This window comes from Microtus oregoni, unplaced genomic scaffold, assembly GCF_018167655.1.
Source record: "Microtus oregoni isolate MIOR12 unplaced genomic scaffold, Mior012 000064F_ref0000363, whole genome shotgun sequence".
In the NCBI taxonomy this organism is placed as follows: domain Eukaryota; kingdom Metazoa; phylum Chordata; class Mammalia; order Rodentia; family Cricetidae; genus Microtus; species Microtus oregoni.
Window position 1 is genome coordinate 3,733,016 of NW_024543874.1, and position 22,694 is coordinate 3,755,709.

The window sequence follows — 22,694 nt, forward strand, 5'->3', positions numbered from 1 at the left end:
TCCTCCCCTCTTTTCCTCATCTATCTCTCCAAAGCCCCTCCCCCTTACGTTCAAGTTCTTTGTTTCTCCCAAATTCCACTTATGAAAGGAAGCTCACTTTGCTGTGACAGTGATCTATAGGCCATCTGTTTATTTCCTTAATTTTGTTCTTTGTGGTTGAGTACAGCTCCATTTTCTATGTTCATCACACTTCTTTAGCCTTTCCTGTTGATGCTGCAGCACCTGGACTGAGCCCATAATTGTGAATAGTGCTGTGCTAAACATGGGCCTGCAGTGTCTTTATCATGAGCTGACTCGGATTCCTTCTGGTGTATACCCAGAAGTGAGAGAGCTGGACCATATCACACTTCTGTTTTTAATATTTGAAAAGTTGAGGTTTTCTTTTTCTTTTCTTAATAACCCAGGTCCTTGTTCATGCTAAGTGCATTACCACTAAGACATACAGTTCTAGCCAGAACTCAGCGTGTATTTTAAAACAGATGGGGGTGTCATTTAGGAGGCTGATTGGGTCATTTAGGAGGCTGAGGAGATAGTTTGTAAAGTACTCCCCATGCAAGCATGAGGACCTGAGCATGCCCCCTAGAACCTATGGAAAACTTGGAATGGTGGTACATGCTTGTAATCCCAGTACTCGGTAGGTAGAGACAGGTGGATCCCTGGGGCTTGGCCATCCAGCTCAGCCTAATTTACAAGCTGTAGGTTAGTAACCAAGGTCAAAACCCAAGGTAGATGCCACCTAAAGAACAACAGTTGAGGTTCGCCTTTGCCCTACGTGCACGTACGTGCACAAGTTATTTAATACTTGTACTTGAGGTACAGGCTTATCTTAACAGTTCTTTAGTAGCCTGATGACAAAGCTTCCATGGAGAAATATATTCCAAAATGTACCTGAGCCGTTAGCAATCCAACATGTTCAACTGCATGCCTAAAATATATTCAAGTTAGGTATTTCTATATTTCTCACATTATATGTTATTATTTTCTAACATTTGTAAGAGTCAGAAGATCTGGCTCCTTTCTGGCTCTTGTGAATGTGTGCTGTCTGTCATGGTAGAGAGCCTTTCTGTCTCCATTTCCTTATATGAACAACGCGGCTAATCATATTCTACTTACAGAGTAATGGAAATTGATGTTTCTGTATGAATAGTATTTTGCAGGCTGTAAAACATCAAACAGATGTTGGTATTTATCTGTATTGGCTTCAAATGCATAATTTTATTTAATCTTTTTGCAGCATGATTTTTTTTCTTCTCTTTAAATCTGTCTTCATTTAATTCTGCTTTCATCAAGTAAAAATCCTTTCAATTTGGAATCTGAAACTGGTTAAAAGACTTTGAGTGTGTTTTGATTAAAATTGATTATGTGTTCTTACAGAGTGTCTTGAATGAATTTTCTAGCAAGGTTCATAATTGCAAATACTTGTTAAACTTAACCAAGCTTCATGAATTGATTCAATTAAAGCTCGCTTAGGGATTTGGAACTATGAGTGTTGGGCCACAGTGCAGAGTCACTTAGTGCTTTTGTTTTGTTTTAGGCAATTTTACCTTTTACTTTCTAACCACCATTGTGATATGGGAAAAAAATATCCCTTATGGAAGAGTAGCTGTCAGAAGGTGGATGTGTTTGACTTAATACTTCGTTTACTTATTTAGTCTATTTGGAATAAAAATTTATACTGTTCATTGATTTCTCTTTGTTAAATTATTAGTAATAGAAATACGCTAGATAGCTTGTTTTAATTTGTTGTCTGCTAATGAAATACATAGTTTGTTCAAGTTTCCTTGAAAAACAGTACCTTGTGAATCTCCTGACACATTTGACTATGATTTGTGCTTGATCCAGTGTATGACTTAAAGTAACACTTGAGAGTCATGAGTCTCTTAACTTGCTTTTCTGATTTTTAAAAGTCTTTAATAAAGGTATAGTTAGCTCTGCTAACATAATGTAATTGGGAGAATATTGGGAAAGAAAAAAGCTATAGACGATTCTAACTTACATATAAAAGCCAGGTGCAGTAACCATGGCTTCAGCCGGGATTTGGGTGTCCTGACTCTACAACTGCTCTACACACCAGCCATTGCACACATGGGAATAAGCAGTGTGCCAGGATTCCTGTCCTTTCTTCTGCCCTGTAGATAATCCCTTATATGCTGGCTTTCCATTTACTAAGAAAGGCATCAAGGAAGAGACTCCCTATAGCTTAGCTGAGAGGTAGTGTGCCATGACTTGAGGAAGAGGACTTGTTGAGAGCTGTAGAGCATCTTGCTGATGTGTCACACTGTCCCTCCACTAGAATTTAAAGCTTTCTGAAATAGCTGGGCAGTGACTAGCTTTGCTCCAGGAAAATTAAAATATTTGTGTATTTCAGAATTAAGCATTTTGAGAAACCTTCTGTATTCATACAGTGGTGTCATTCACATACAGTCCAGTTCTTATTTACATATCATCTCTTCCAGTTGCTAGAGCCTGTGTGTCACCAGCTCTTTGAGTTCTACCGCAGTGGGGAAGAGCAGCTACTGCGGTTCACCCTGCAGTTCCTCCCAGAGCTGATCTGGTGCTACCTCGCCTTGTCGGCCAGCAGAAATGTGCACAGCAGTGGCTGCATTGAGGCCCTTCTTCTAGGGGTTTACAACCTGGTTTGTATTGGTGGATTAACAAAATGCTTTTTGAAAAACCGATTTCATTTTAGTAAAACCACTATTTGTTTAAAAAAAAAAAAAGACTATCGGGGTATGGTGATGCATGCCTTTCGTTGTATTACTTGGGAAACGGATCTGCCTGAGTTTGAGATCAGTCTAGTTACAGAGTGAGTTCCAGTACAGAAAAAAGAGAGAAAGAAAAGAAAGAAAGAAAGAAAGAAAGAAAGAAAGAAAAAGAAAAGACAAAAGAACCTAATAGTATTGGTGCATCCATATAATTATCTAAATAAACTTGTATGCATTGAATGAAAGCTGAAACCCAGAACTGCGTTCTTTCATAGAGAGAGATAGTACAGCAACAGCAACAGCAGTACCACCACAGGGTTGATTCACTTTGTTTTGAGGCATCATCTCACAGTATAGCCCTGGCAGGCCTGGAACTTGCTACATAGAACAGGCTGGCCTTAAGCTCACAGAGATCTACCTGTCTCTGATTTTCAAGTCAGAGATGGGATTAAAGGCCTGCGTTGTCATGCCTAGCTACTGCTATTGTATTTAAAGTTTTTTATTTATGGCATGTTTAAGTTTATCTGTAAGTGGTTTGTTTGTTTGTTTTTTTTACCTTCACAAAAAAAGTGAGTAGCAAGACCTGAGACTCACTGGTCACACTCTGTAAGTCTCTACTGTCTCTGAGCACGTGTGTTCTGTTTCCAGTGTGTGCCATTCCTAGCTTGAGCATTCATTATGAGATGGCATGCTGGCTTCTTTACAGTCTGTTCTTTAAGATGGAAGAGAAGGGCGAGGTCCTTCTGGAGACACACCTCATGTTTAACTAAGAGAATAGAACTTGCTGGTAGAGAACAATCACTGTGCTATCCATGCCACAGCCATTCTGAAAACCACGGAGCTTTAATTTATTTGGGTTTTGTCTATGCTGAACTGCAAGGCTCTGCTCTGTTTTGTTTTTAAACTGCAGCAGTGTACATGTAGTTGCTGATGCTAGTGGTTACTTAATAGGTGGATCACCAATGTTAAAGATTGAACTGACTCTAAAATACCTTTTATTCTGGTCTTTTAAAAATTGGCTTAGAGGGAAGAAAGGGGAGGGTGAAATGTAATTAATATTATAATCTCAAAAAACTTAAACCTGGAAAAATTGTCATAATAACTTAATTTAATTTTAAGATGTTATGTGTTAAAGGTGACTATTTTAAGATATTTTCTTTTACTTTTGTAGGAAATAGTTGACAAACAGGGACATAGTAAAGTATTGAGTTTTACAATTCCATCTTTATCCAAACCATCTGTATATCATGAAGTAAGTAGCTTTTTATCAAAGTATATTTATTGGATCATACTCTGACAGTCCCATAAGATAGGGTTACATGTGCATAAAGGTGAATTATTAGTAGTTCAAAAGGTATTAATTAGCACCACACAGGATGTATACTGTCCCAAAAATAACATAAGTCAAAATTACTAAGTGGTTAACTAAGATCGGATCATGAGAGCCTTACTGAAAATGCTATTTTATCTTTGTGTAACGCGGAAGACTCATCTCTCATCTTAGTTTGTGTGCATGTGGAGGTAGTTAGACAGTTTGTGTGCTCCAGGATAGAATTTGGAAATTAAACTTAATGTTTTTAATTTTAATTAATGAAAATATGAAAGTGTTTTTAATTTTTATTAAATCTTGGGGTGGAAATGTGATGGCAGTCTGAATATTCCTAAACTATATGGTGCTCCTAGTAGGCACTCTCCATGCTTTGGGTATTCTGAATGTCACATTTAACAGAACAGCATCTTTTCTTTAGCCTTCCAGCATTGGGTCTATGGCCCTGACTGAGAGTGCACTGTCTCAGCATGGCTTGTCAAAAGTAGTGTACAGTGGGCCCCATCCTCAGAGGGAGATGCTGACAGCACAGAACAGGTAAGAGCCAGCTATTCTGCCGCACCAACTAATTCAAAACCATTTCAGTACATTTATAGTGTTTAATGAGTTATATGTAACTATTATGTGGATAAAAGAACCACACATATCTAGATTTGTCCTTGTACTTTGCTCCAGATTATCTGGAACACTGAGTTTTTATGGTGTATAATTGTTACTTGCAAAGACTTCTTTTCCTTTGAGTTTTCCGTATTATGCTAGCTATATGTAAGTTTGGTTCTGTTGCGTAATATCTGTTAACACTCCTTTGGCTTGTCTTCAGGTTCGAAGTGTTGACATTCCTTTTGTTGTGTTACAATGCTGCCTTAACCTATATGCCCAGTGTTTCTCTGCAATCACTGTGTCAGATTTGTTCAAGGTAATTTAAATTCCTATTTTTCTAATACTGGAGTATATGAATGTAGGACTGCTTAGGTTTGTTGCAAGCCTAAGTTATTTTTGTTCTGAGTAATTGTTTGTTTACAACATTATACAACTCAATATACAGTTCAGGCCATTCAGCACATAGAAGGTAGATTAGCTACCACAGATCACAGTAATGGACGTCCAACTGAGTAATGTTTGGAAGGGGTTAGATTACGTACATTACATTAAAAATGATGGCATGGTCATAACCTTTTAATTTGTGGAATGTCATTGGGTAATCCTTCTCATCTTATATTTTTTGTTGTTGTTGTTGTTTGTTGTGTTCTAGTTTGGTTCAAAAAATAAGAGAAACATGGCATTGCCTTTTTCTTCCTTTAAAAAAATAGATCTAAATTTTTTGTTGAATAAATTATAAAATTTGCAGTATATTATACAAACATTAAAAATCTTAAGAGTTTTTTAAGCATTTGAACATTTAATAGCATATGTGGTATAGTATGTTACAGCTCTTATATTTGCTAAATATGATTAGAATAATAATAATACTTCACTTTATTGGGAGCATTATGAAATAATTTTTATTATTCTTTGTGATATTCCACAATTTTCTAGTTTTCTATGATTAACATTTTAAAACAATAAACAAAACAGAAAAGACTGAGATTTTTTTACCTTTTACAGGTCAAGAAAATAAGACAAATTATACAGTTAAGGAAGTTAGATGGAGATTATATTTGAGTAATGTATTTAGTAAAAAAAAAAAAAAAAAAAAAAAAAAAAAAACTAGCCAGAAGGAGGGCATATCGGTTTCCTTTTCTCATCGCCCTGAGAAAATACTGACAAAAACAACTTAAGCAGAAAGAGTTTGTTTCAGCTCACACACTCAGAATACACTCCCTCCTGACTGGTGTTTCAGCTCACACACTCAGAATACACTCCTTCCTGACTGAAGGCCTGGCATTGAGAGACTTACTGTGGGCTGGCTGCCTCGTGAGGAAGCAGAGAGAGGTGAAGGCTGGTCCTTGTGTACTGACTCCTTTTCACTGCAGAACCCCACCCACCCATGGGCGAGTACTGCCTATGCCGGGGGCTGGTGTTCCCTCCCAGAGTTAAACCCCTCTGAAAGCACCCTCACAGAAGCACCCAGAACACCGTTTCCTGGGTGACTCCAAATCCTCAGGCACAGTGTAAAGTAAATATGTTCTGAGGAGCCCTGTGACCTTGCACTGCTTCCACCTTGGGCAAGGGAGTCAGTTGGTTTCATTACTTCTTAATTTAGTAACAGATGTCAGAAGAATAAAAGAGGATGCTGGGAATTGAATTCCTCTGAAGGGAGGGTCAAGCTTTCCAGAGTCCCTTTGCTCCCCACCCCCAACTTTGGGCACTTGGTGTGAGAAGTGAGAGAGCAGAGATAGGGTGGTCCAGAGATCCACCTGCCTTCGCCTTCCACTTGCTGGGATTAAAGGTGTGCATCACTGTGTCTAGCAGGAGCACTAAAATATTTTATCTGTCTGAAATATATTATGGATATTTAATGAAAGTAGAATCTGGATTATAGTAAATTTTCTGATCCTGCAGTTTGCACCAAGAGCTTAATCAGGAATTAAAGATTATTCTAAAGATATTAGTGACAATATCCATGTAATGTCCCCACAATTTTTGATAATTGAATTAATCAAAGTTAGTAAACCAACCAGAGAGTGTGATTTATCAGCTGCATACATCTCCTGCCCTTGTCTTTACAAGCTTTTCCCAGTCTAACATAGTCAAGGAAATGTTATAGGAAAATGTTCTGTTTGGGAGATTACTTTATAGATACTAGATTTGTTAATTTTATTATTGGCTCATAAATATTATAAAACCATCATAAAAATATGTTTATTTTGGTCTTTCCAGAATCTGTGTCTGTGGATATCCTCGACAACATGTAAGAAAATACAAAGGTGTAAGTAACAGAATACCAATTTCATCCGGATTCATGGTGCAGATGCTAACAGGAGTCTATTTTGCCTTGTAAGTGTGTCTCATATACAAAGCACACTATTGATTCTTTGGCATAATATAACTTACCAGTCTGTTTCTATAGCAGTGTAATCTCATTAAATAAAAAAAATCATCTTCTTTTTTCTTCTTCTTTTATTTTGAGACAAAGTTTTTCTGTGAAACAGTCCTGGCTGTCCTGGAACTTGATTTGTAGTCCAGGCTGGCCTCAAACTCATAGAAATCTGACTGCCTCTGTCTTCTGAGTGCTGGGGTTAAAGATATGTGTCACCACCACCTGGCCAATCATCATATTTTTAGAAAGAATAGGAATCAAATTCTTAATAGTTTATTATTTAAAACACGTATTTTAAAGTTGTACAGAATTTCAGACTAAAATACTTCATTTTTTAAAAACAGGATCAGAATGCAATGATTAAAATGTGAATATGCTCAGTTCTTCTGTATATGACTTTTTTTTGCTATGATTTTCAAATTGGATTTTTAGACTCCCAATGAATTTTTTTTTTGTTTCTTGAACTTTTAGCTCTTTAAAAGCACTTTAGAAAATCTTCAATCAAAAATAACTTATTAATTTCTATCATTGGTGCTTAGCCTTAGGTAGTAACTTAGGCACCAGTTACTAAACTGAATTCTGTCTCGTACTTGTAATTCTCATGTTACACAGTTGATAAGGCACTTTGCATTGTATTCGCTTGATACTTTAATTGACTCAGGGAAGAATTTATGACTTAGAGGCCAAATCTGGCTTGCACCTTGTAAAGTTTTACTGAGGCATATCTTTATTTGTGTGTTTGCACACTGGCCATTGCAATGGCAGAGTTGGATAGTTCTGATAGAGAAAGCATTCTACAACTTAGAACATTGAATTTGGGGGTTTTGGTTGTTGTTTTTGTGTTAGAGACAGCATGGCCTTGAACTCCTGATGCTGCTATTTCCTCCTCCCAAGTCCTGGGATTATAGATGTCCATGCCTAGCTCTGAAATACTTGTTTATTGGCCCTTAAAAGAGATTTTCTAAACTTTATGTTAGATCATTAGGATTGCCCCCACAGGACATGGATACTCTGTTTTTCTTTTCATTTTATTTTGAGTGTCTTCTGTTGATGTCTCCATGTTTAACTTTTCCATGACTTAGTAGACTTGATCTGTAGTCTACTCCAAGGCCATTGAAGGTTTTTCATTTTTTACTGTGTTTTGCTTCTACTCTTTTTGTTCTGCTCTTTTCTGAAATCTCAACTTATTTGTGAATGTTGCCAGTCTTTTCCACGAGAGTATTTAAAATAACGATCATAGCAATTTAAGTTACCCAAGTTACTCTTATAGCCTCAGCATTTGAATCACCTCTGGATTTAGTTCATTTATTTACTTATTTACTTTGCTTGTTTGTTTATTTCCTTAGTGGTGCTGGGGATTTAACCTAGTGTCTCATATAAGTACTCTACAGTTTACCTGATTCTCTGGCCATGAATTTAAATCAACTAATTACTTCATTTATTGACAGGGTTCTTTTCTCTTGCTTATAGTATGCCTTGTAATTTTTCTTGTTCATGATTTCAATTAGTAGTAGGTCAGTAGAAACTGGTGGAAATATAATTTATGCCTGAAAACAGGAATGATTCTTCTTGGAGGGTACTAATGAAATTTTGTAGGTAGTGCTATGAAGTGGTTAGAGTCAGAGCTCAGGGCCCCGGCAGCCTTAATAAGAAACAGTGAAAAGCAGAAAAAGGAGTTCTACTCAACGTAGCCAATAGGGAGAGAAGCAAATTATAGAAGATAGAGGAATACACAATTGCCATCCACCCCTGTGGATCCATCATCTGTTCCAGTCTCGCTTGCAAGGTGTGGTGACAAGTTATCAGACTGTTGACTCATATTCCTGGGAGATTCGCTCCCTCTCCAGCAGGCACTATAGCCCCAGTCCTTTTCCTATCCCAGCATGAGACTCTTGGGGAAACTCCAGTTCTTTGGGGTCCCCAGTTTCAATGGGCTGATAGTCAAAGGGAGTGGCACAAGTGTCTCTCTTTGCTCTTGCCAGGATGGTTTCTGCAGGTATTGTGTTACTGTTGCCATAGTTACATTCATACTACAAATCCCCCTACTCTTACCTAGTATTTCAGTGGGAGCTGGATTGCTGAAGAGTTTCCCTTCTTCAGTTCTCTCTGTATGCCTGCCCCTCAAAGAGGGTTTTGCCCTCTGTTTTCTATCCCCCCTTCAACAATAGATTGTTATTCCTTATTTCTCAGTGTACACTAGCCAGGCAGTGATGGAGCTGGAATGTCAACCATGTTCTAGGCAGACTCCCTGTTTCTGAATGGTGTGTGTGCAGGGGTGTGTCAGAGTGGTCCTCAGTGCTCTTGCTGCCCCTTCAGAAGTAGAGAACCCCTAGTTATCTTAGCATGGAAGGAGGATTATATTCCTTTTCTCCCTCTCAGAGCCACAGTTCCTCACCAGCTATGCCCTGGGGTTATTTATAGGGTAATAGGATTGGCTATTCTATCCTCAAAAGCTGTAGGACTTTTGTTCATATGAAAAAAATGTCTGGCCCAGTGGTGGTGGTTATGGTGGTGGTGGTGGTGGTTGTGCAGGTGCACGCCTTTAATCCCAGCACTTGGGAGGCAGAGGCAGGCGGATCTCTATGAGTTTGAGGACAGCCTGGTCTACAGAGTGAGTTCCAGATCAGCCAGGTCTTAAAAAACAAAAGAAGAAAAGAAAAGGAAAAAGTGTCTGGCAGGGTCCTTGTGCTTTTTCCACGGCAGTGACCACTTAGCTTCTTCAGGCCACCTTTTCTGGTCCCCAGTCCTGCTTCTCTGTTTCCTGTGCATACCTACAGGAGGTTTGTGGGAAGCCTGTGTGGTGGTGTGGACTGTCCATGTATATGCTCCAGATTTTTTATATGTGTTGTATCTCCAGACCCAGCTTCGTGGTGTGCTAGAACTCGTTAGAAAACTTAGTTGAATTCTCCCCAGTTGATGCCTTATGACCCTCTTTTGGGTTCAGGCTAGTTGGTTGCCCTGTGCCCTCAGCTCTCTTTGATGGATTTGTTAGAATTGTGATTTTAAAGGCCTTGCCTGTCAGGCCTCACTCATGCTTTGTTGTAACTCAGATGACCAAACCAGCATGTCTCTGTTGACTTTTATCACTTGGTTGATTTGTAGGAAGGGTTTGCTATATTGTTGAAAGTTACACATATATAATACACACATGCTGATTTTCTTTACTTCTCTCTCATGTTCGCAACATGTATTATGTTCTCTTCTAAATGGCCATCAGAATGCAAAGGAATAGCTACTTAGGAAAGTGGGTAGGGTTGGGTTCTCACTAAAACCATGGAAACTACAGAGTAATTTGGCCATAAATTGTTCGGAACATTATTCTAAAGTCTATAATTTATTATGTTCTGAGTTACTTTGACAGGTTAAGATGCTTTGAAATTGCCTTAGCTCTTTGATTTCTGTTCTATAAATAGTCATGTTCCTTAGAGAAAAAATGTACATGTATAAAATATTCTTTGTTATTAATAGGCTTTCAGATAACAGGAACTCAATGACTTTAAATACATTCTTAAGGAGAATAGGATGGGGAAGTGGTGTGCTGATGTGGTCTGTTGCTTTCTTTAGTAGAGATAAATAGTCCCTAATTATGTTTTTTTCTGTTAAATAGGATAAATTAAAAATAATACTCCTTGTTTAACTCCCATGGTTTTGTAGATACAATGGAGAATGGGATCTAGCTCAGAAAGCATTGGATGATATTATATACAGAGCCCAGCTGGAATTATATCCAGAGCCACTGCTGGTAGGTTCTTTGCTTAATTATACAAATTCTTAACTTACAATTTTTCAGAACTATGCATTGAGAAGTAATACGTAGCATATTAAAATGTCATTATTACTCAGTGCTTCATGCTTTGTTGTACTGGGAAATGTTACATTTAAATTACTTGCTTAAGTTTGGAGATTTAATTAGACTGGTTTAAGATATTTCACTGATAGCATTCTCTTCTGCTTATAAGAACTTCAACATCTAGATTCATTTGTCAATTAGCATTTGATATTGAGAAAGAAGCCTAATTTATTATTTAACAATCATAAACTTCATTTCATTCATACTGTTTTAAGATACAAGTATCCCTCTGACTCTCCTACTCCTTATTGGTGGGTATGTTGATTATCATATAATACCTTGGAGAAAGTATTCTTTTTTTATAAATCTATTAACACTTAGTCTTATATTTTATCTAAAAGTAAATACTACATCTATTTATTGATCTTAGACTTTATTTTTCCTTTTAGGTTGCTAATGCAATAAAGGCTTCATTGCCTCATGGTGCCATGAAATCTAGTAAGGAAGGTACACGGTGTATTCAGGTTGAAATCACACCAACATCCTCTAGAATATCAAGAAATGCAGTTACCAGCATGTCAATAAGAGGTCACAGGTGGAAAAGGCATGGTAAGAACTCTTCACATTTGAGTCTTAGTGGCTCCTTCACAATTCTCTCTGCGGTTGTAGTAACTTTAGGAAACAGCACCATTGTAGCCTGGAAAAGGAAGTGCTAGCTCATCACCTTTGACTTTTATCCAGGGCAATAGACAATGAGGGGAGTGGATGTTCTTATGTTAAATATATGAATGAAGAATTATGTAAAATTGTACCAGCTACAGCAGCGTAGGAGAGTAAGAAAATGCATTTTAGCTACTCATATACTTTAAGTTGCTATTCTTGAGTAGTTGTGCATAGTCCTTAATGAATGTTCTTACGTCCCAGTCAGGCATTTACCAAGCAAGTTTTTCACACTGGAGTAAAACTCCCAGTGATCTTACGTTCTGTCTGGACTCCCGGGTAAGGAATGCCATGCTGTCAGTACAACACCAGGTGTTTCTATTTTACAAGTTTATTTTCATTCAGGACATGTCCGTATTCCTTTTTATCGTTTCATTTTACTCTTGTAAAATGTTGCTGGAAGTTAATTTCATTCACCATGCCACCTCCATGCTTTCCCACTTCCGTCTCTTCTCTTAATCTACTACTTGTTTAACTCCTTCTTCCTTTCATGACCTTTCTCCTATCTGGCAGTCATGGTAGCAAGAACCAGAGGATCACTGTCACCCTCCTCAGAAGCAACCTTTGCATGGGAGGCAGGAAACTTCGTCCTTACCTCGAGAGAGCATGGGGGAGGGGATGTGTGTTAAGGAGGAGGACTCTACTCTGCCTTCCTCCTCCTCTGCTGATGAAAATGGCAGCTCAGCTTGATAGACTATAACTCATATCAGTGTTCCTTGGGGGAGAGAATGGATAAAAGAGGAAGAAGACATTAAAAAAAAAAAAAAAAGATCATAATGCAGAAAGCTAATCCTGACTGAGCAGGCTTGCCATTTCCCCCTCAGACGTGCTAAGAGAGAATATGCCAGAAAAGAACAAGAGTGAAGTTATACCATTTAGCCAATGATCATTTTTGATTCTACTCCCTTTTAAAATTACTGTAGCAGTCCTAAAGGTCCAACAGGGAGGCATAAAAGAGGTGGTGGTGTTTGCTATTAGGCAAATAAACATACAAAATCCATTTAAACTTGCGAACCCCAAATGTACTTCAGTGAAACTATGCTGTTTAATGAAAATACATTACAGAAAGTAATCTAATGGATATGTGATACACTAAAGATTAGTAATTCTGTCCAGCTTTGTTGTATGAAAGTAGGTGCAGATACAACAAACTGGATTGTACTGGCCTCATGGACATAATCACTCCCAAACTACTGCTTCCAAAAAATGCAAGAATGAATTCTAATTTCTACTTTCCCTTCTTACTGTTTAGATGGACATATTGGGAAGGGGGGGGTGTCATACAGTTCAAACATGAGAGAAATATTGATGCTCCCTAGTTTGTGCGTGTCCATGTGTGTGTGTGTGTGTCTATTCACACACGTGCATGTATGTGTGAACATGACCAGATATTTAAAAGAAAGAGATACATATCCTGCAACAAGATGGAAGTTATTTTTTAGAAACATTTTGTAGGAAAAAAAAATGCCAAAACAAGATCAAAGACTTCTTGTGTATATTGCTTCTGTTATGCTCTTATGGATCTGTGTTCAATTTTGACTGCTCCTTGCACGGTTTGTGCTCTGTCTCAGGTTATAACCTTATTAAAGTAGCCTTTTTATTGCCTGTTTTTATGTTAGCCTTCACGTCACTTGAGCACAAATGTCATAGATGAGGAAATAGAAGAGAATGAACTATAGAAAGAGAAGAAGACACAGCCATGAGCAGATACTGAATATGGATTAGCTTTATTTGTCACTTTACACAGTGTGAGTTTCTGTTACCCACTGGCCTACAGTGAAATAATGCTTGTTTAGTCTGATGTGTCTCTGCAGGGGCAGCAGTGTCCTTTCTAAGGTAGTTAGTCTTGGTTTTCCTTAGTGAGTTTCTATCGTTACAACAGAAAGTTCTAAACGCCTCCCCCAGGCTCCGTGCTGAAAGCCTGCACTACCTTTCACACATCATGCTAGCCTAGCATCCAGCCCTGAACCACATAGGAACCATATCTTCCTAGAGAAGCACTGTTCATGGAGTTACTACGTTCTGCTCAGTTCAGCCCTTTCCTGTGATTTCTGCCTGGACATACTCTTGTCTGGCTCTCTAACCATTCTTGTGGAGAGGATGGTTATCATTGTATATTTCTAAATATGTAGACAGTTTTCAAATTAAAAATAGATTTAAAATTATCTTTATATGATTATATTATTGTATTTATGTAAAAATTGCAACAATGTATAAGTAAAATATTTTTTAGAAATAGTACGAAGGGGCCGGGCGATGGTGGCGCACGCCTTTAATCCCAGCACTCGGGAGGCAGAGGCAGGCGGATCTCTGTGAGTTCGAGACCAGCCTGGTCTACAGAGCTAGTTCCAGGACAGGCTCCAAAAGCCACAGAGAAACCCTGTCTCGAAAAACCAAAAAAAAAAAAAGAAAAAGAAATAGTACGAAGGGGACATAATATGAAAGGACCTGAAGACTCCAGGGTGGCCTCCAGTGGCCTTCCTACATGCTCATGTTTCTGAAGCATGGTACTGTAGAGTCACTGCAGGATATGACTGTGAAGACATTGAGAGTTCCTGCGATTGATGGAACCCTAGATATGCTTTCTATTCAGCCCCTCTCCCCACTCTTACCACAGCCATCCTCAGACACACAACTGTAACCCTACACAAGTGGTGATGGAGCCTGGAGAAGAAGGCAGGAAAAGCAAAATCAATTTTAAGGAGTATTCTATTTTTTCTTCTTGAGTCCTTTGTTTTTCCACTTGTGAGAAAGACTATTGCATTTCTCTTCTGTTGAACTTTGTCTTAGTTGTTTTTTTTTTTGTATTGCTGTGAAGAGACACTATGATCAAGGTAATGTTGACAGAAGTTTCTGTCCTGCCCAGTCTCACAGCCATTCAGTCCCAACAAAACACAGAGAGACTTATTAAATATTAATTATAAATTGGTTGGCCTGTTAGCTCAGGCTTATTATTAACTAGCTCTTACAACTTAAATTGACCCATAATTCTTATCCATGTTTAGCCACATGGCTTGGTATCTTACTCAGTGAGGCATTCTCATCTTGCTTCCTCTGCATCTACTGGTGACTGCAGACAGAGCCTATCCTCTTCCCAGAATTTTAGTCTGGTTGACCTGCCTATACTTCCTGCCTAGCTACTGACCTATCAGTGTTTTATTAAACCAATACAAGTGACAAATCTTTATAAGGTACAAGAACATTATCTCACAGCACTTCCTCTATTTTTCTTTTCAAAACAAGAACTCTGAATCTAATCTCTTTTGTTTAGCTTTTTTCCTGACCATTATCCATACCAACTTGTAACCAACACTCTAAAACGAAGACAAACATGGCAGCATGTAGGCAGGTATGGTGCAGGAGCAGTAGCTGAGAGCTCATATCTGCTTCACAAGCAGGAGGGAGGGAGAGAGAAAGAGCTCTAACTGGGAATGGTGCCGGGGCAGGGGGTTAAAACTTCAAAGCCCTCCTCTAGTGACTCATCTCCTCCAACAAGGCCATAGCTCCTAATCCCAAACTGTTCACCAACTAGGGGCCAAGCATTCAAATATATGAACCTATTGGGGCCGTTCTTGTTCAGAACACCACAGTTGCTGTGGCAAAATACCCTGAAAAAAGAAACTTAAGGGGAAAGGTTTTTTGGCTCACGGTCTGAGGGTGCAGACTATTTTGGTAGTCAAGGCAGCGGGATGTGAGGCAGCTGCTCACACTGTGTTCCCCAGTCAGGAGGAAGTCAGGTGAAGCATGTTCGCTTGTTTTCCCCTTTTTATAGTCTGGAATCTCAGTCCAGGGAATGCTGCTACCCAGAGTGTGTGTGTTTCCCCTACCTTGGTTAGCTTAATGAAGATAATCCCTATGAGGAAGTCAGAGCCAAGGTCCTGGGGGATTGACAGTTGATACTAGCCATCACAAGCCTTCTCCTCTATCTGGTTGTATTATGACCGGTTTTGTCATTTGCTTGGCCCTGTGTTTTACTTTTTAATTAACAGAATGGTTTTTCCAGGGCAAGTTTAGATTCACAGCAAAAGTGAGTTTATAGGATGTAAGTTTTCATGTCTGCTGTCACTCACTGGCACCACTGTCCTGCTGTCAACCAGCAGCACCATTGTCTGCTTGGAAGCTCTGGGTTTACATCCTATTTCAAGTAACAATAGAAGGATATTCCCAGAGGTAGGTATTATTTTAGAGAAAGCTATTCAACAATTCACTGTATGTTGACCCGATCTCCACATTTTTTCTCTTGATTGTTTGAATATTACAGTGAAGTGGCTTCATTCAGTATTGTGCCTTTCAAATTCCTCAAGTTTTGTATTTAAGTCTTGAGCAAGTTTTAATGATTCAGCCTATGTTTAGAAATGGAAGTTATAGTGCCCAGTTGTTGCTTTGACTTTTCATAGTTTCATGGTTAGTGTCTTTATTTACATGGCAATAATTTAATTTTCAATACTGTTGTATTTCCTTTACTCTGTGATGGTAAATAATTCAAGGCAAAGGTATATTTTTCAAATAAAGATTTTTAATTCACTTATATGTTGAGGCTATATAGAAAGTAAAAGGCAAGTAGAGGAAGAAAGATGAGATTAAAAAGTTAAGGATAAATAGGTTGTAACAAAAAAAGAGCTAAAAATGAAAATTCTAGTAAGAAAAACAAGCTAAATTTTGATAAAGCAATAGCATTATTTTTAAAACCAAAAAAGGGCGATTTTACCTAAATATTTTCTGTAAAAACTTAAGTAATATATAGAGAAAAGGAAGACAAAGCATTTCTTTGTGCTTTATTCTTTGGTCTTGAGAGTTTCTGTAAAACAGCAGCTGCTTCTGCCTTTGCAGCTGTGGGTCCCTGTCCTCCCAGAGTTTCCCTTCTTACCCCTCTTCCAGAGAAAATTTAGCTGTTCTTTTTGTTTGTTTCCCACAACTACCAATATTATGACTCATTCTTCTTCACTTAAAAAAAATACCTACATGGGAACAACATAAACTATTTTCTGTTTTCTCAGAATGGTTACTGAAATAACATTTCCTTTTTATATAAGTCCCCTATTTAAGTTAGGGACTGACATATGGTTGTAAATAATGAGCACGGGCAACTTTGCCAACTAGTACCTAATAATCCCCCCAAGTCTCCATCTCTGTGTCCTTTCCTGTGTGTTTGCCGAGGGACGGCAGCAGCAAGTTCAGAGCATTCCGTGTGCTTTGAAGTACCACATGAAGGCTGAGTTCAACCAGCCACAGGCTGACTAGTTCTTTATTAGCTAGCCAGTAATTGTGTTCTTGATAAGTTTTTACTAACTAATTTGACATTCAAATGATATTCTCCTCTTAAAACATAAATTCTGAGTTTTCTTAATTCGAAATAAATGTGCTCAGTTTGCGAGTACTATCAAGCATAAGAGCGTGTGTGTTATAAAACACCAGCAGTATGTCCAGTGTTGCTGTGGACATCCCTCTAGTACCTGACATATTGTTATTAGAACCAGGATTTTTATTTATTTATTTTTTATTTTTTAATTATTTTTTTATTGAAAAAATTTCTGCCTCCTCCCTGCCTCCCATTTTCCTCCCCCTCCCCCCACTCCTCTCCCCTTCCCCCCACTCCTCTCCCCCTGCCCCTACTCTTCTCCCCCTCTCCCATTCCACTCCCCCTCCTTCTCCAGACTGACGAGCAGTCCAGATTCCCTGCCCTGTGGGAAGTCCAAGGTCCTCCCCCCTCCATCCAGGTCCAGGAAGGTGAGCATCCAAACAGGATAGGCTCCCACAAAGCCAGTTCATGCAGTAGGATCAAAACCCAGTGCCATTGTCCTTGGCTTCTCATCAGCCCTCATTATCTGCCATGTTCAGAGAGTCCGGTTTTATCCCATGCTTATTCAGTCCCAGTCCAGCTGGCCTTGGTGAGCTCCCAATAGATCAGCCCCACTGTCTCAGTGGATGGGTGCACCCCTCCCGATCCTGACTTCCTTGTTCATGTTCTTAGAACCAGGATTTTTAAAATGTTGTTTCATACCTAGTCTCTTACTTCATCTTGTTAATGTCAAAATAGAAACTAGATCTCACTTGGATTTCTCAGTTACACACAGAACTGTCTGCAACAGGAAAGTGTCAATAATAAAGGATAATGAAAATATTTCTAAACTAGATCCTTTGAACATCACCCTACTTTTGGTCTCTTTTTTAGTGGTGGTAGGGATTGAATCCAGGGCTCCCGTGTGCTCTATCCCTAACCTTTGAGTTTTTGAGGTAGGATCTCAGTATGTAGAGCAGGTTGGTCTTTAACGCAGAAGCCCCCTCCTTTAGCCTCTCATGTACCTTTTAATTAGTAGATATTTTTAATTAGGGCTACTTTTTTAAGTATTTTGACTTAGAATTTCCAAGAATTCAACCTTTTAAGTGGTGAAAAAGAATAAGAGGTAATATGTATTTTTATGTTTTCTGACATGGTGACCAAAAGCAAGTACCTTGAGAATTTTAGAATATTTTACTATATGGAAGAATCAGAGTGTGGAAGGGAAGGGTGGAGAGTGGAAGGAGAGTGGGGGAAAATATATAATACATTCCTGTCCAAACAATTAGAATGAGAAGGATTTTTTTAAAAAAAGAAAGAAAGAAATCAGGTTAATACAATTTAGATATATTAAGCCCAAAAAAAGAGCAATTGAAAGTTACTATGTAAAGCAATTTGATTACAGCTTTGGTTTATAAAATTGTTTCTATTTAATGGATACCATGGCACTTAAAACTAAGTGAGATAGTATAGTTTAGGAGACTTCTAATAATGTTATAAAATACGAGAAAAGTAGTCTGTGTCAGAATTTGCTCAGTGATTAAGTGTTCTCTTACTAGATGAATAAAAAAAGAAATGATAAAAAGCTTCAGAGGCTGGGATATAGTTCAGTAGATAAAATACTTGCCAGGCAAGTCTCAGGATCAGACTTCAGATCCCAGCACCCATTTAGGCACTAGGTGTGGTGGTGCAGGTCCATAACTCCAGCCCTAGGAGATGGGCATTAAAGATGGTAGGCTTCTTGGCGCTCGCTGATGAGCCCGTCTAGCTCTGTCAGCGAGTTGCTGGTTCATTGAGAGACCCCTTAAAAAACAAGGTGAAGAAGCAACTGAAGGAGATATATTCCTGAACTCTGGCTTCCACACACATTTACATGTGCACACACATAAACACACAGACACACAAATGCAGAAGATACTGTTTGTATATAAAATCATTTTGTTTAAACTGGCTAGTGCTGTAGACAGTGTTAATAAGTTTCTGGTGTGTATAACATTGATGAAGCAAGACAGTAATTACTTTGTAACTGTTGAAAAGATAAAAGTCATAAATGCATTTCTAGGAAAATGTCTTTAAAATAATTGTTTATAAGCATCTCAAACCACTTAAGACTGTCTTTCTAGATAGTGGAGAAGAGAAACTCATAAATCTTGAGATGGAATATTTATTTTGCGAGTCTGATTTTATGATTTAATGAGAAAAGGGCTTAAACTGAGGGAAATGAAAGTTGGTAAGAGTTTTTAAAACATTTTGAGAAATAGTGATAATTTGAAACTTTGATGGCAACTTTAGTAACTGGTTATTAGAATCCCTTCTACATCTCCAATTAGAATGTCACAGTTCTAAGCCAGGCCTGGAACCTAAGCACCACGAACTGAGATGGAGCATCATGGCGGTCAGGGCCAGCCTGCTCTGCACAGTAAGTTCAGAAGCTCCCTTGCTGCACAGTCTGCTTCTGACTTTCAGGTGTAGCTTTCTGTTCTTGTCCATCTTCAATCTTGCCTTGCTCAGGGAGCAGCCCTTTCAGTAGTAGTCCTGGTTTGGTGCTTCTGTGAAGCTTTGATCTCTTCCTAAGACTACCAGCCCAGGCTAAACCTTGCCACAGAACTTCTTCTTTGTAACTTGGGGTATACTTGTGTTCAAGTATATTAAGCAGTGTAACTTCTGTTGCATTCAAATGCTAGTAAAGTAAGCAGCTGGTTGGTCCATGTGCCTGTTGGTGCTGCCTTTGCAGTCTGAGTGCAGTTCCCTACTGCTTCCACCTCACTTTAGAGCATTCCCACTCCGACTCCCTAGAGTCTTTCCTCCTAACCCTCAAACATTCGAGAGTCATTTCTGCCTTAGGACCTTTGACTAGTTCTTTGGGATGTTTGGCTGAAATTTGACTAGGAAGAAGGTACCCATTTGCACCCTTTCTTCTTCCAGATTGTTCTGTATCCAGTACCTTTTCAATATTCAGATCTCAAGTAATTTTTTTTACAGAGAAGCCTCCCAAAGTACTCTGAAGTAGCCTTGCCCCCCATTAGCCTGCTTACTGGCTCCACTATTTTTATTTGCATTTTTCTGCTATTTCAAATTTGTTTTTCTACATAGAAGGAAGAACCGGTATCTATTATGTTTGCCATTGATCTCTCAGTGCCTAAAATGATGGCTTGCACAGTATAGGTGCTAGATACATTGTAGTTACATTCATGGGTGAATGAACGGATGACTTGAAAAGTTTAAGGGCGAGCAATTTGTCCATCTTTTCTGATTGTTTTATTGCTGTATGAAAGCTGATTTGTGGGCTGGTGTTTGCTCATTTGCAATGCTGTCAGTTGTTAGAGTTTTCCTTGTATTCTCTCACACGTGCATATATTTTCATCATTTACCTCACTTCAATGTTTAGCACTTTGGTTTTGTTTAATTAACATTTCAAATGTTTCTCCAAATTCTCCTGGTAACTTTATTACAGTTATTTTAATGGCTACATAATATATATTCCGCCTTGAGTTGTTAACTTGTCATTTACTCACCTGTGTCCATGTATCGAATAAGTTGCTTCTAATTTCTCCTGTTATAAATAATCCTTTAAGGTACACCCTAGTAAATACATAGAGGATGTTTCTCCATTTGATAGAATAAAATATGATCGTTAAAAGGCAGTATTAAAGAATAAGAATTGCTCATGCACCTTCTACCATTTTGTACACGTATGCAGAAGGAGCTGCATTGTGGTAACTTGTAGAGGATGTACGTGGCTGTCTTCGGAATCTAAAGCTCTTTTCACAATTACTGTCAAAGCTATGTGATGCAGCCCTTCAGCTGTTCTAAGCTGTAGTCTATTATTTCACAGAGAGGTTTCAGCAGCTTCATACCATACTTTAGCTCATAAGTTTGAGTACAAAGATATGTAAATTCTCTTAATAGTTAAATTGTTTTTCTTAAAATTGTCACCTTTAGTAAACAAAACAGCCAGAAGGCAGTAAGAACAGAACCTAGACGATTTCATGAGTGCAGATAGAATAGATACTTGGATTTATGAAATTATGTTTGTGAGAAATCAGTTTTAATAATGGTCGTAATTCACTTCACCTTTTTTCCCCTCAAAAATTAGAAGAAATATTTAGGGTGAAATTATTTGAGTTACGTTTGAGGAGAAAATTGGAATTATCTATTAAAAGTGGACATGGCCAAGCATGGTCTGTAGCTCCAGCTGCTCAAGAGGCTGAGGCGGGGGAATCAGAAGTTTGAGGCCAGACTGGGCTATCCAACAAGAATCCATATTAAAGTAGACACTGACAAAGGATAGCATAGATATTCTTAAATTTTAAATGTTTATAAAGCGTGTGTGTGTTTGTGTGAATGTGTGTGTGTGTGGAGGGAAGTAGGGACTTGCGTGCACATGAGGGGTCTGAGGACGACTTTGTGGAGCTAGCTCTCCCTTCCACCCTCACATGGGTTTGGAGTTTCAAACTCAGGTTGTCAGGTTTACATGGTGAGTGCCTTTACCCGCTGCATCTTGTAACCCTGAGTAAGTACTCTTTAACTCTTCATCTCCATAGGTGAGAAGTGCTATGTACCTAGAAGTTATGAAATAGTCGCAGAGAATTTTCTTTTTGGTTATTTCAATTTTTTAATTATTTGAAGTGAAATTAAATATTTCAAAAATTTATACCCAACAAGGTTTTAAATTAATTGTAATTCCTTTTGCATACATTTTTAAATTCCAAAGAAAAGCAACTCTTTTGTTATCTAATTATTATTCCCTTAAACATCTTCTATATAATTTTCTTACAGAAAGATTTAATTACCTCTCTTTAGTTATATATGTCATTTTTTGGATAACAATAAAAATGAACTGGCTTATAAAATATTTTTGGTGTTATTAGGCATTATAATAAACCTACATTTAGAAATGCCTACTTTATTTTTCTTAAAAAAAGAACTTTTGCTCTTTTGCCACCTAAAAATTTTTATTATCTTAAGCTGTGTATTACTTGACTGAATAAAAAAATAGCATTTTCCAAGCTTACCTTTTTCATATCTTCTGCATTTTCATCTTTACTTATTTAAATAATAATTTTATTTTGCAATAGAGATTTGTTCAGTTCATTTAAAAAATAAATTTTCAGGCTCTCAGGAGATGAATCAGTGGTTTGGAGGACTGGCTGCTCTTCCAGGGGACCCAGGTTCAATTCCCAGCATCCACATAGATGCTCACAACCATTCCTAACTCCAGTTTCAGTGGACTAGAAGCCCTCTTCTGGTCTACAGAGCACTATGCAAAAAAGTAGTGCATATACACACACGCAGGCAAAATAACTACACATATAAAATAAGCATTTTTTTTAAAAAAATTAAAGAAAAAATAATCAAAAAGATTTATTGTCTACTATATACAAGTTACTTTCCCAGTATTAGGCATTTAGCAGTGGCCAGACAAAAATCAGTGTCACTGTGGAATATACAACTAGGTAGACAAGGTGATTGTAGCTTGTTATAAGTAGTTTTCTAAAAGAAATAGAATCGGGGAGAGGCCTTATGGAATATGGGGATGTTGAGACAGGGAAGTCTGCATTGGAAAGTCTTCTGAAGAACTAAGGTGTGCCCCTCAACTGTTGGAGAAATCCAGGGCCAGTCCAACAGCTCTGGGGAACGAGGGACTCAGTCACAGAGTTATACAGTGGAAAATGCCAAAGACATTAAGGAAGGGATCATGTAATAAATGCTTGGGCCTTTCATCATCTTTCTTTTCTATCTAATTTCCCTAAAAATAATCTTGCCTTTCTTGCTTCTTCCAGAATAACAGGCTCTTCTTTTTATGGATTTAATGAGTAGTTAAGACATTCTGGTTACCTTTAGAGCAACCACTTGTATTATTTAACCAGAGTTCATTGTTATGGGAAAGCACT

The 22,694-nt window shown here is 38.1% G+C and overlaps 1 protein-coding gene across 3 annotated transcripts in view; it reads left to right on the plus strand.

Annotated features, from left to right (window-relative positions):
• Nucleotides 1–22,694, plus strand: part of Fam126a (family with sequence similarity 126 member A) — a 70,724-nt gene that overhangs the window by 40,136 nt on the left and 7,894 nt on the right. For all 3 annotated transcript variants that reach the window (XM_041640607.1, XM_041640608.1, XM_041640609.1), the window contains exons 4-10: nt 2,457–2,636; nt 3,877–3,957; nt 4,454–4,569; nt 4,853–4,948; nt 6,853–6,969; nt 10,667–10,754; nt 11,252–11,411. In XM_041640607.1, coding sequence (XP_041496541.1) covers nt 2,457–2,636; nt 3,877–3,957; nt 4,454–4,569; nt 4,853–4,948; nt 6,853–6,969; nt 10,667–10,754; nt 11,252–11,411 — 838 coding nt within the window. The remainder of the gene's footprint in view (nt 1–2,456; nt 2,637–3,876; nt 3,958–4,453; nt 4,570–4,852; nt 4,949–6,852; nt 6,970–10,666; nt 10,755–11,251; nt 11,412–22,694) is intronic.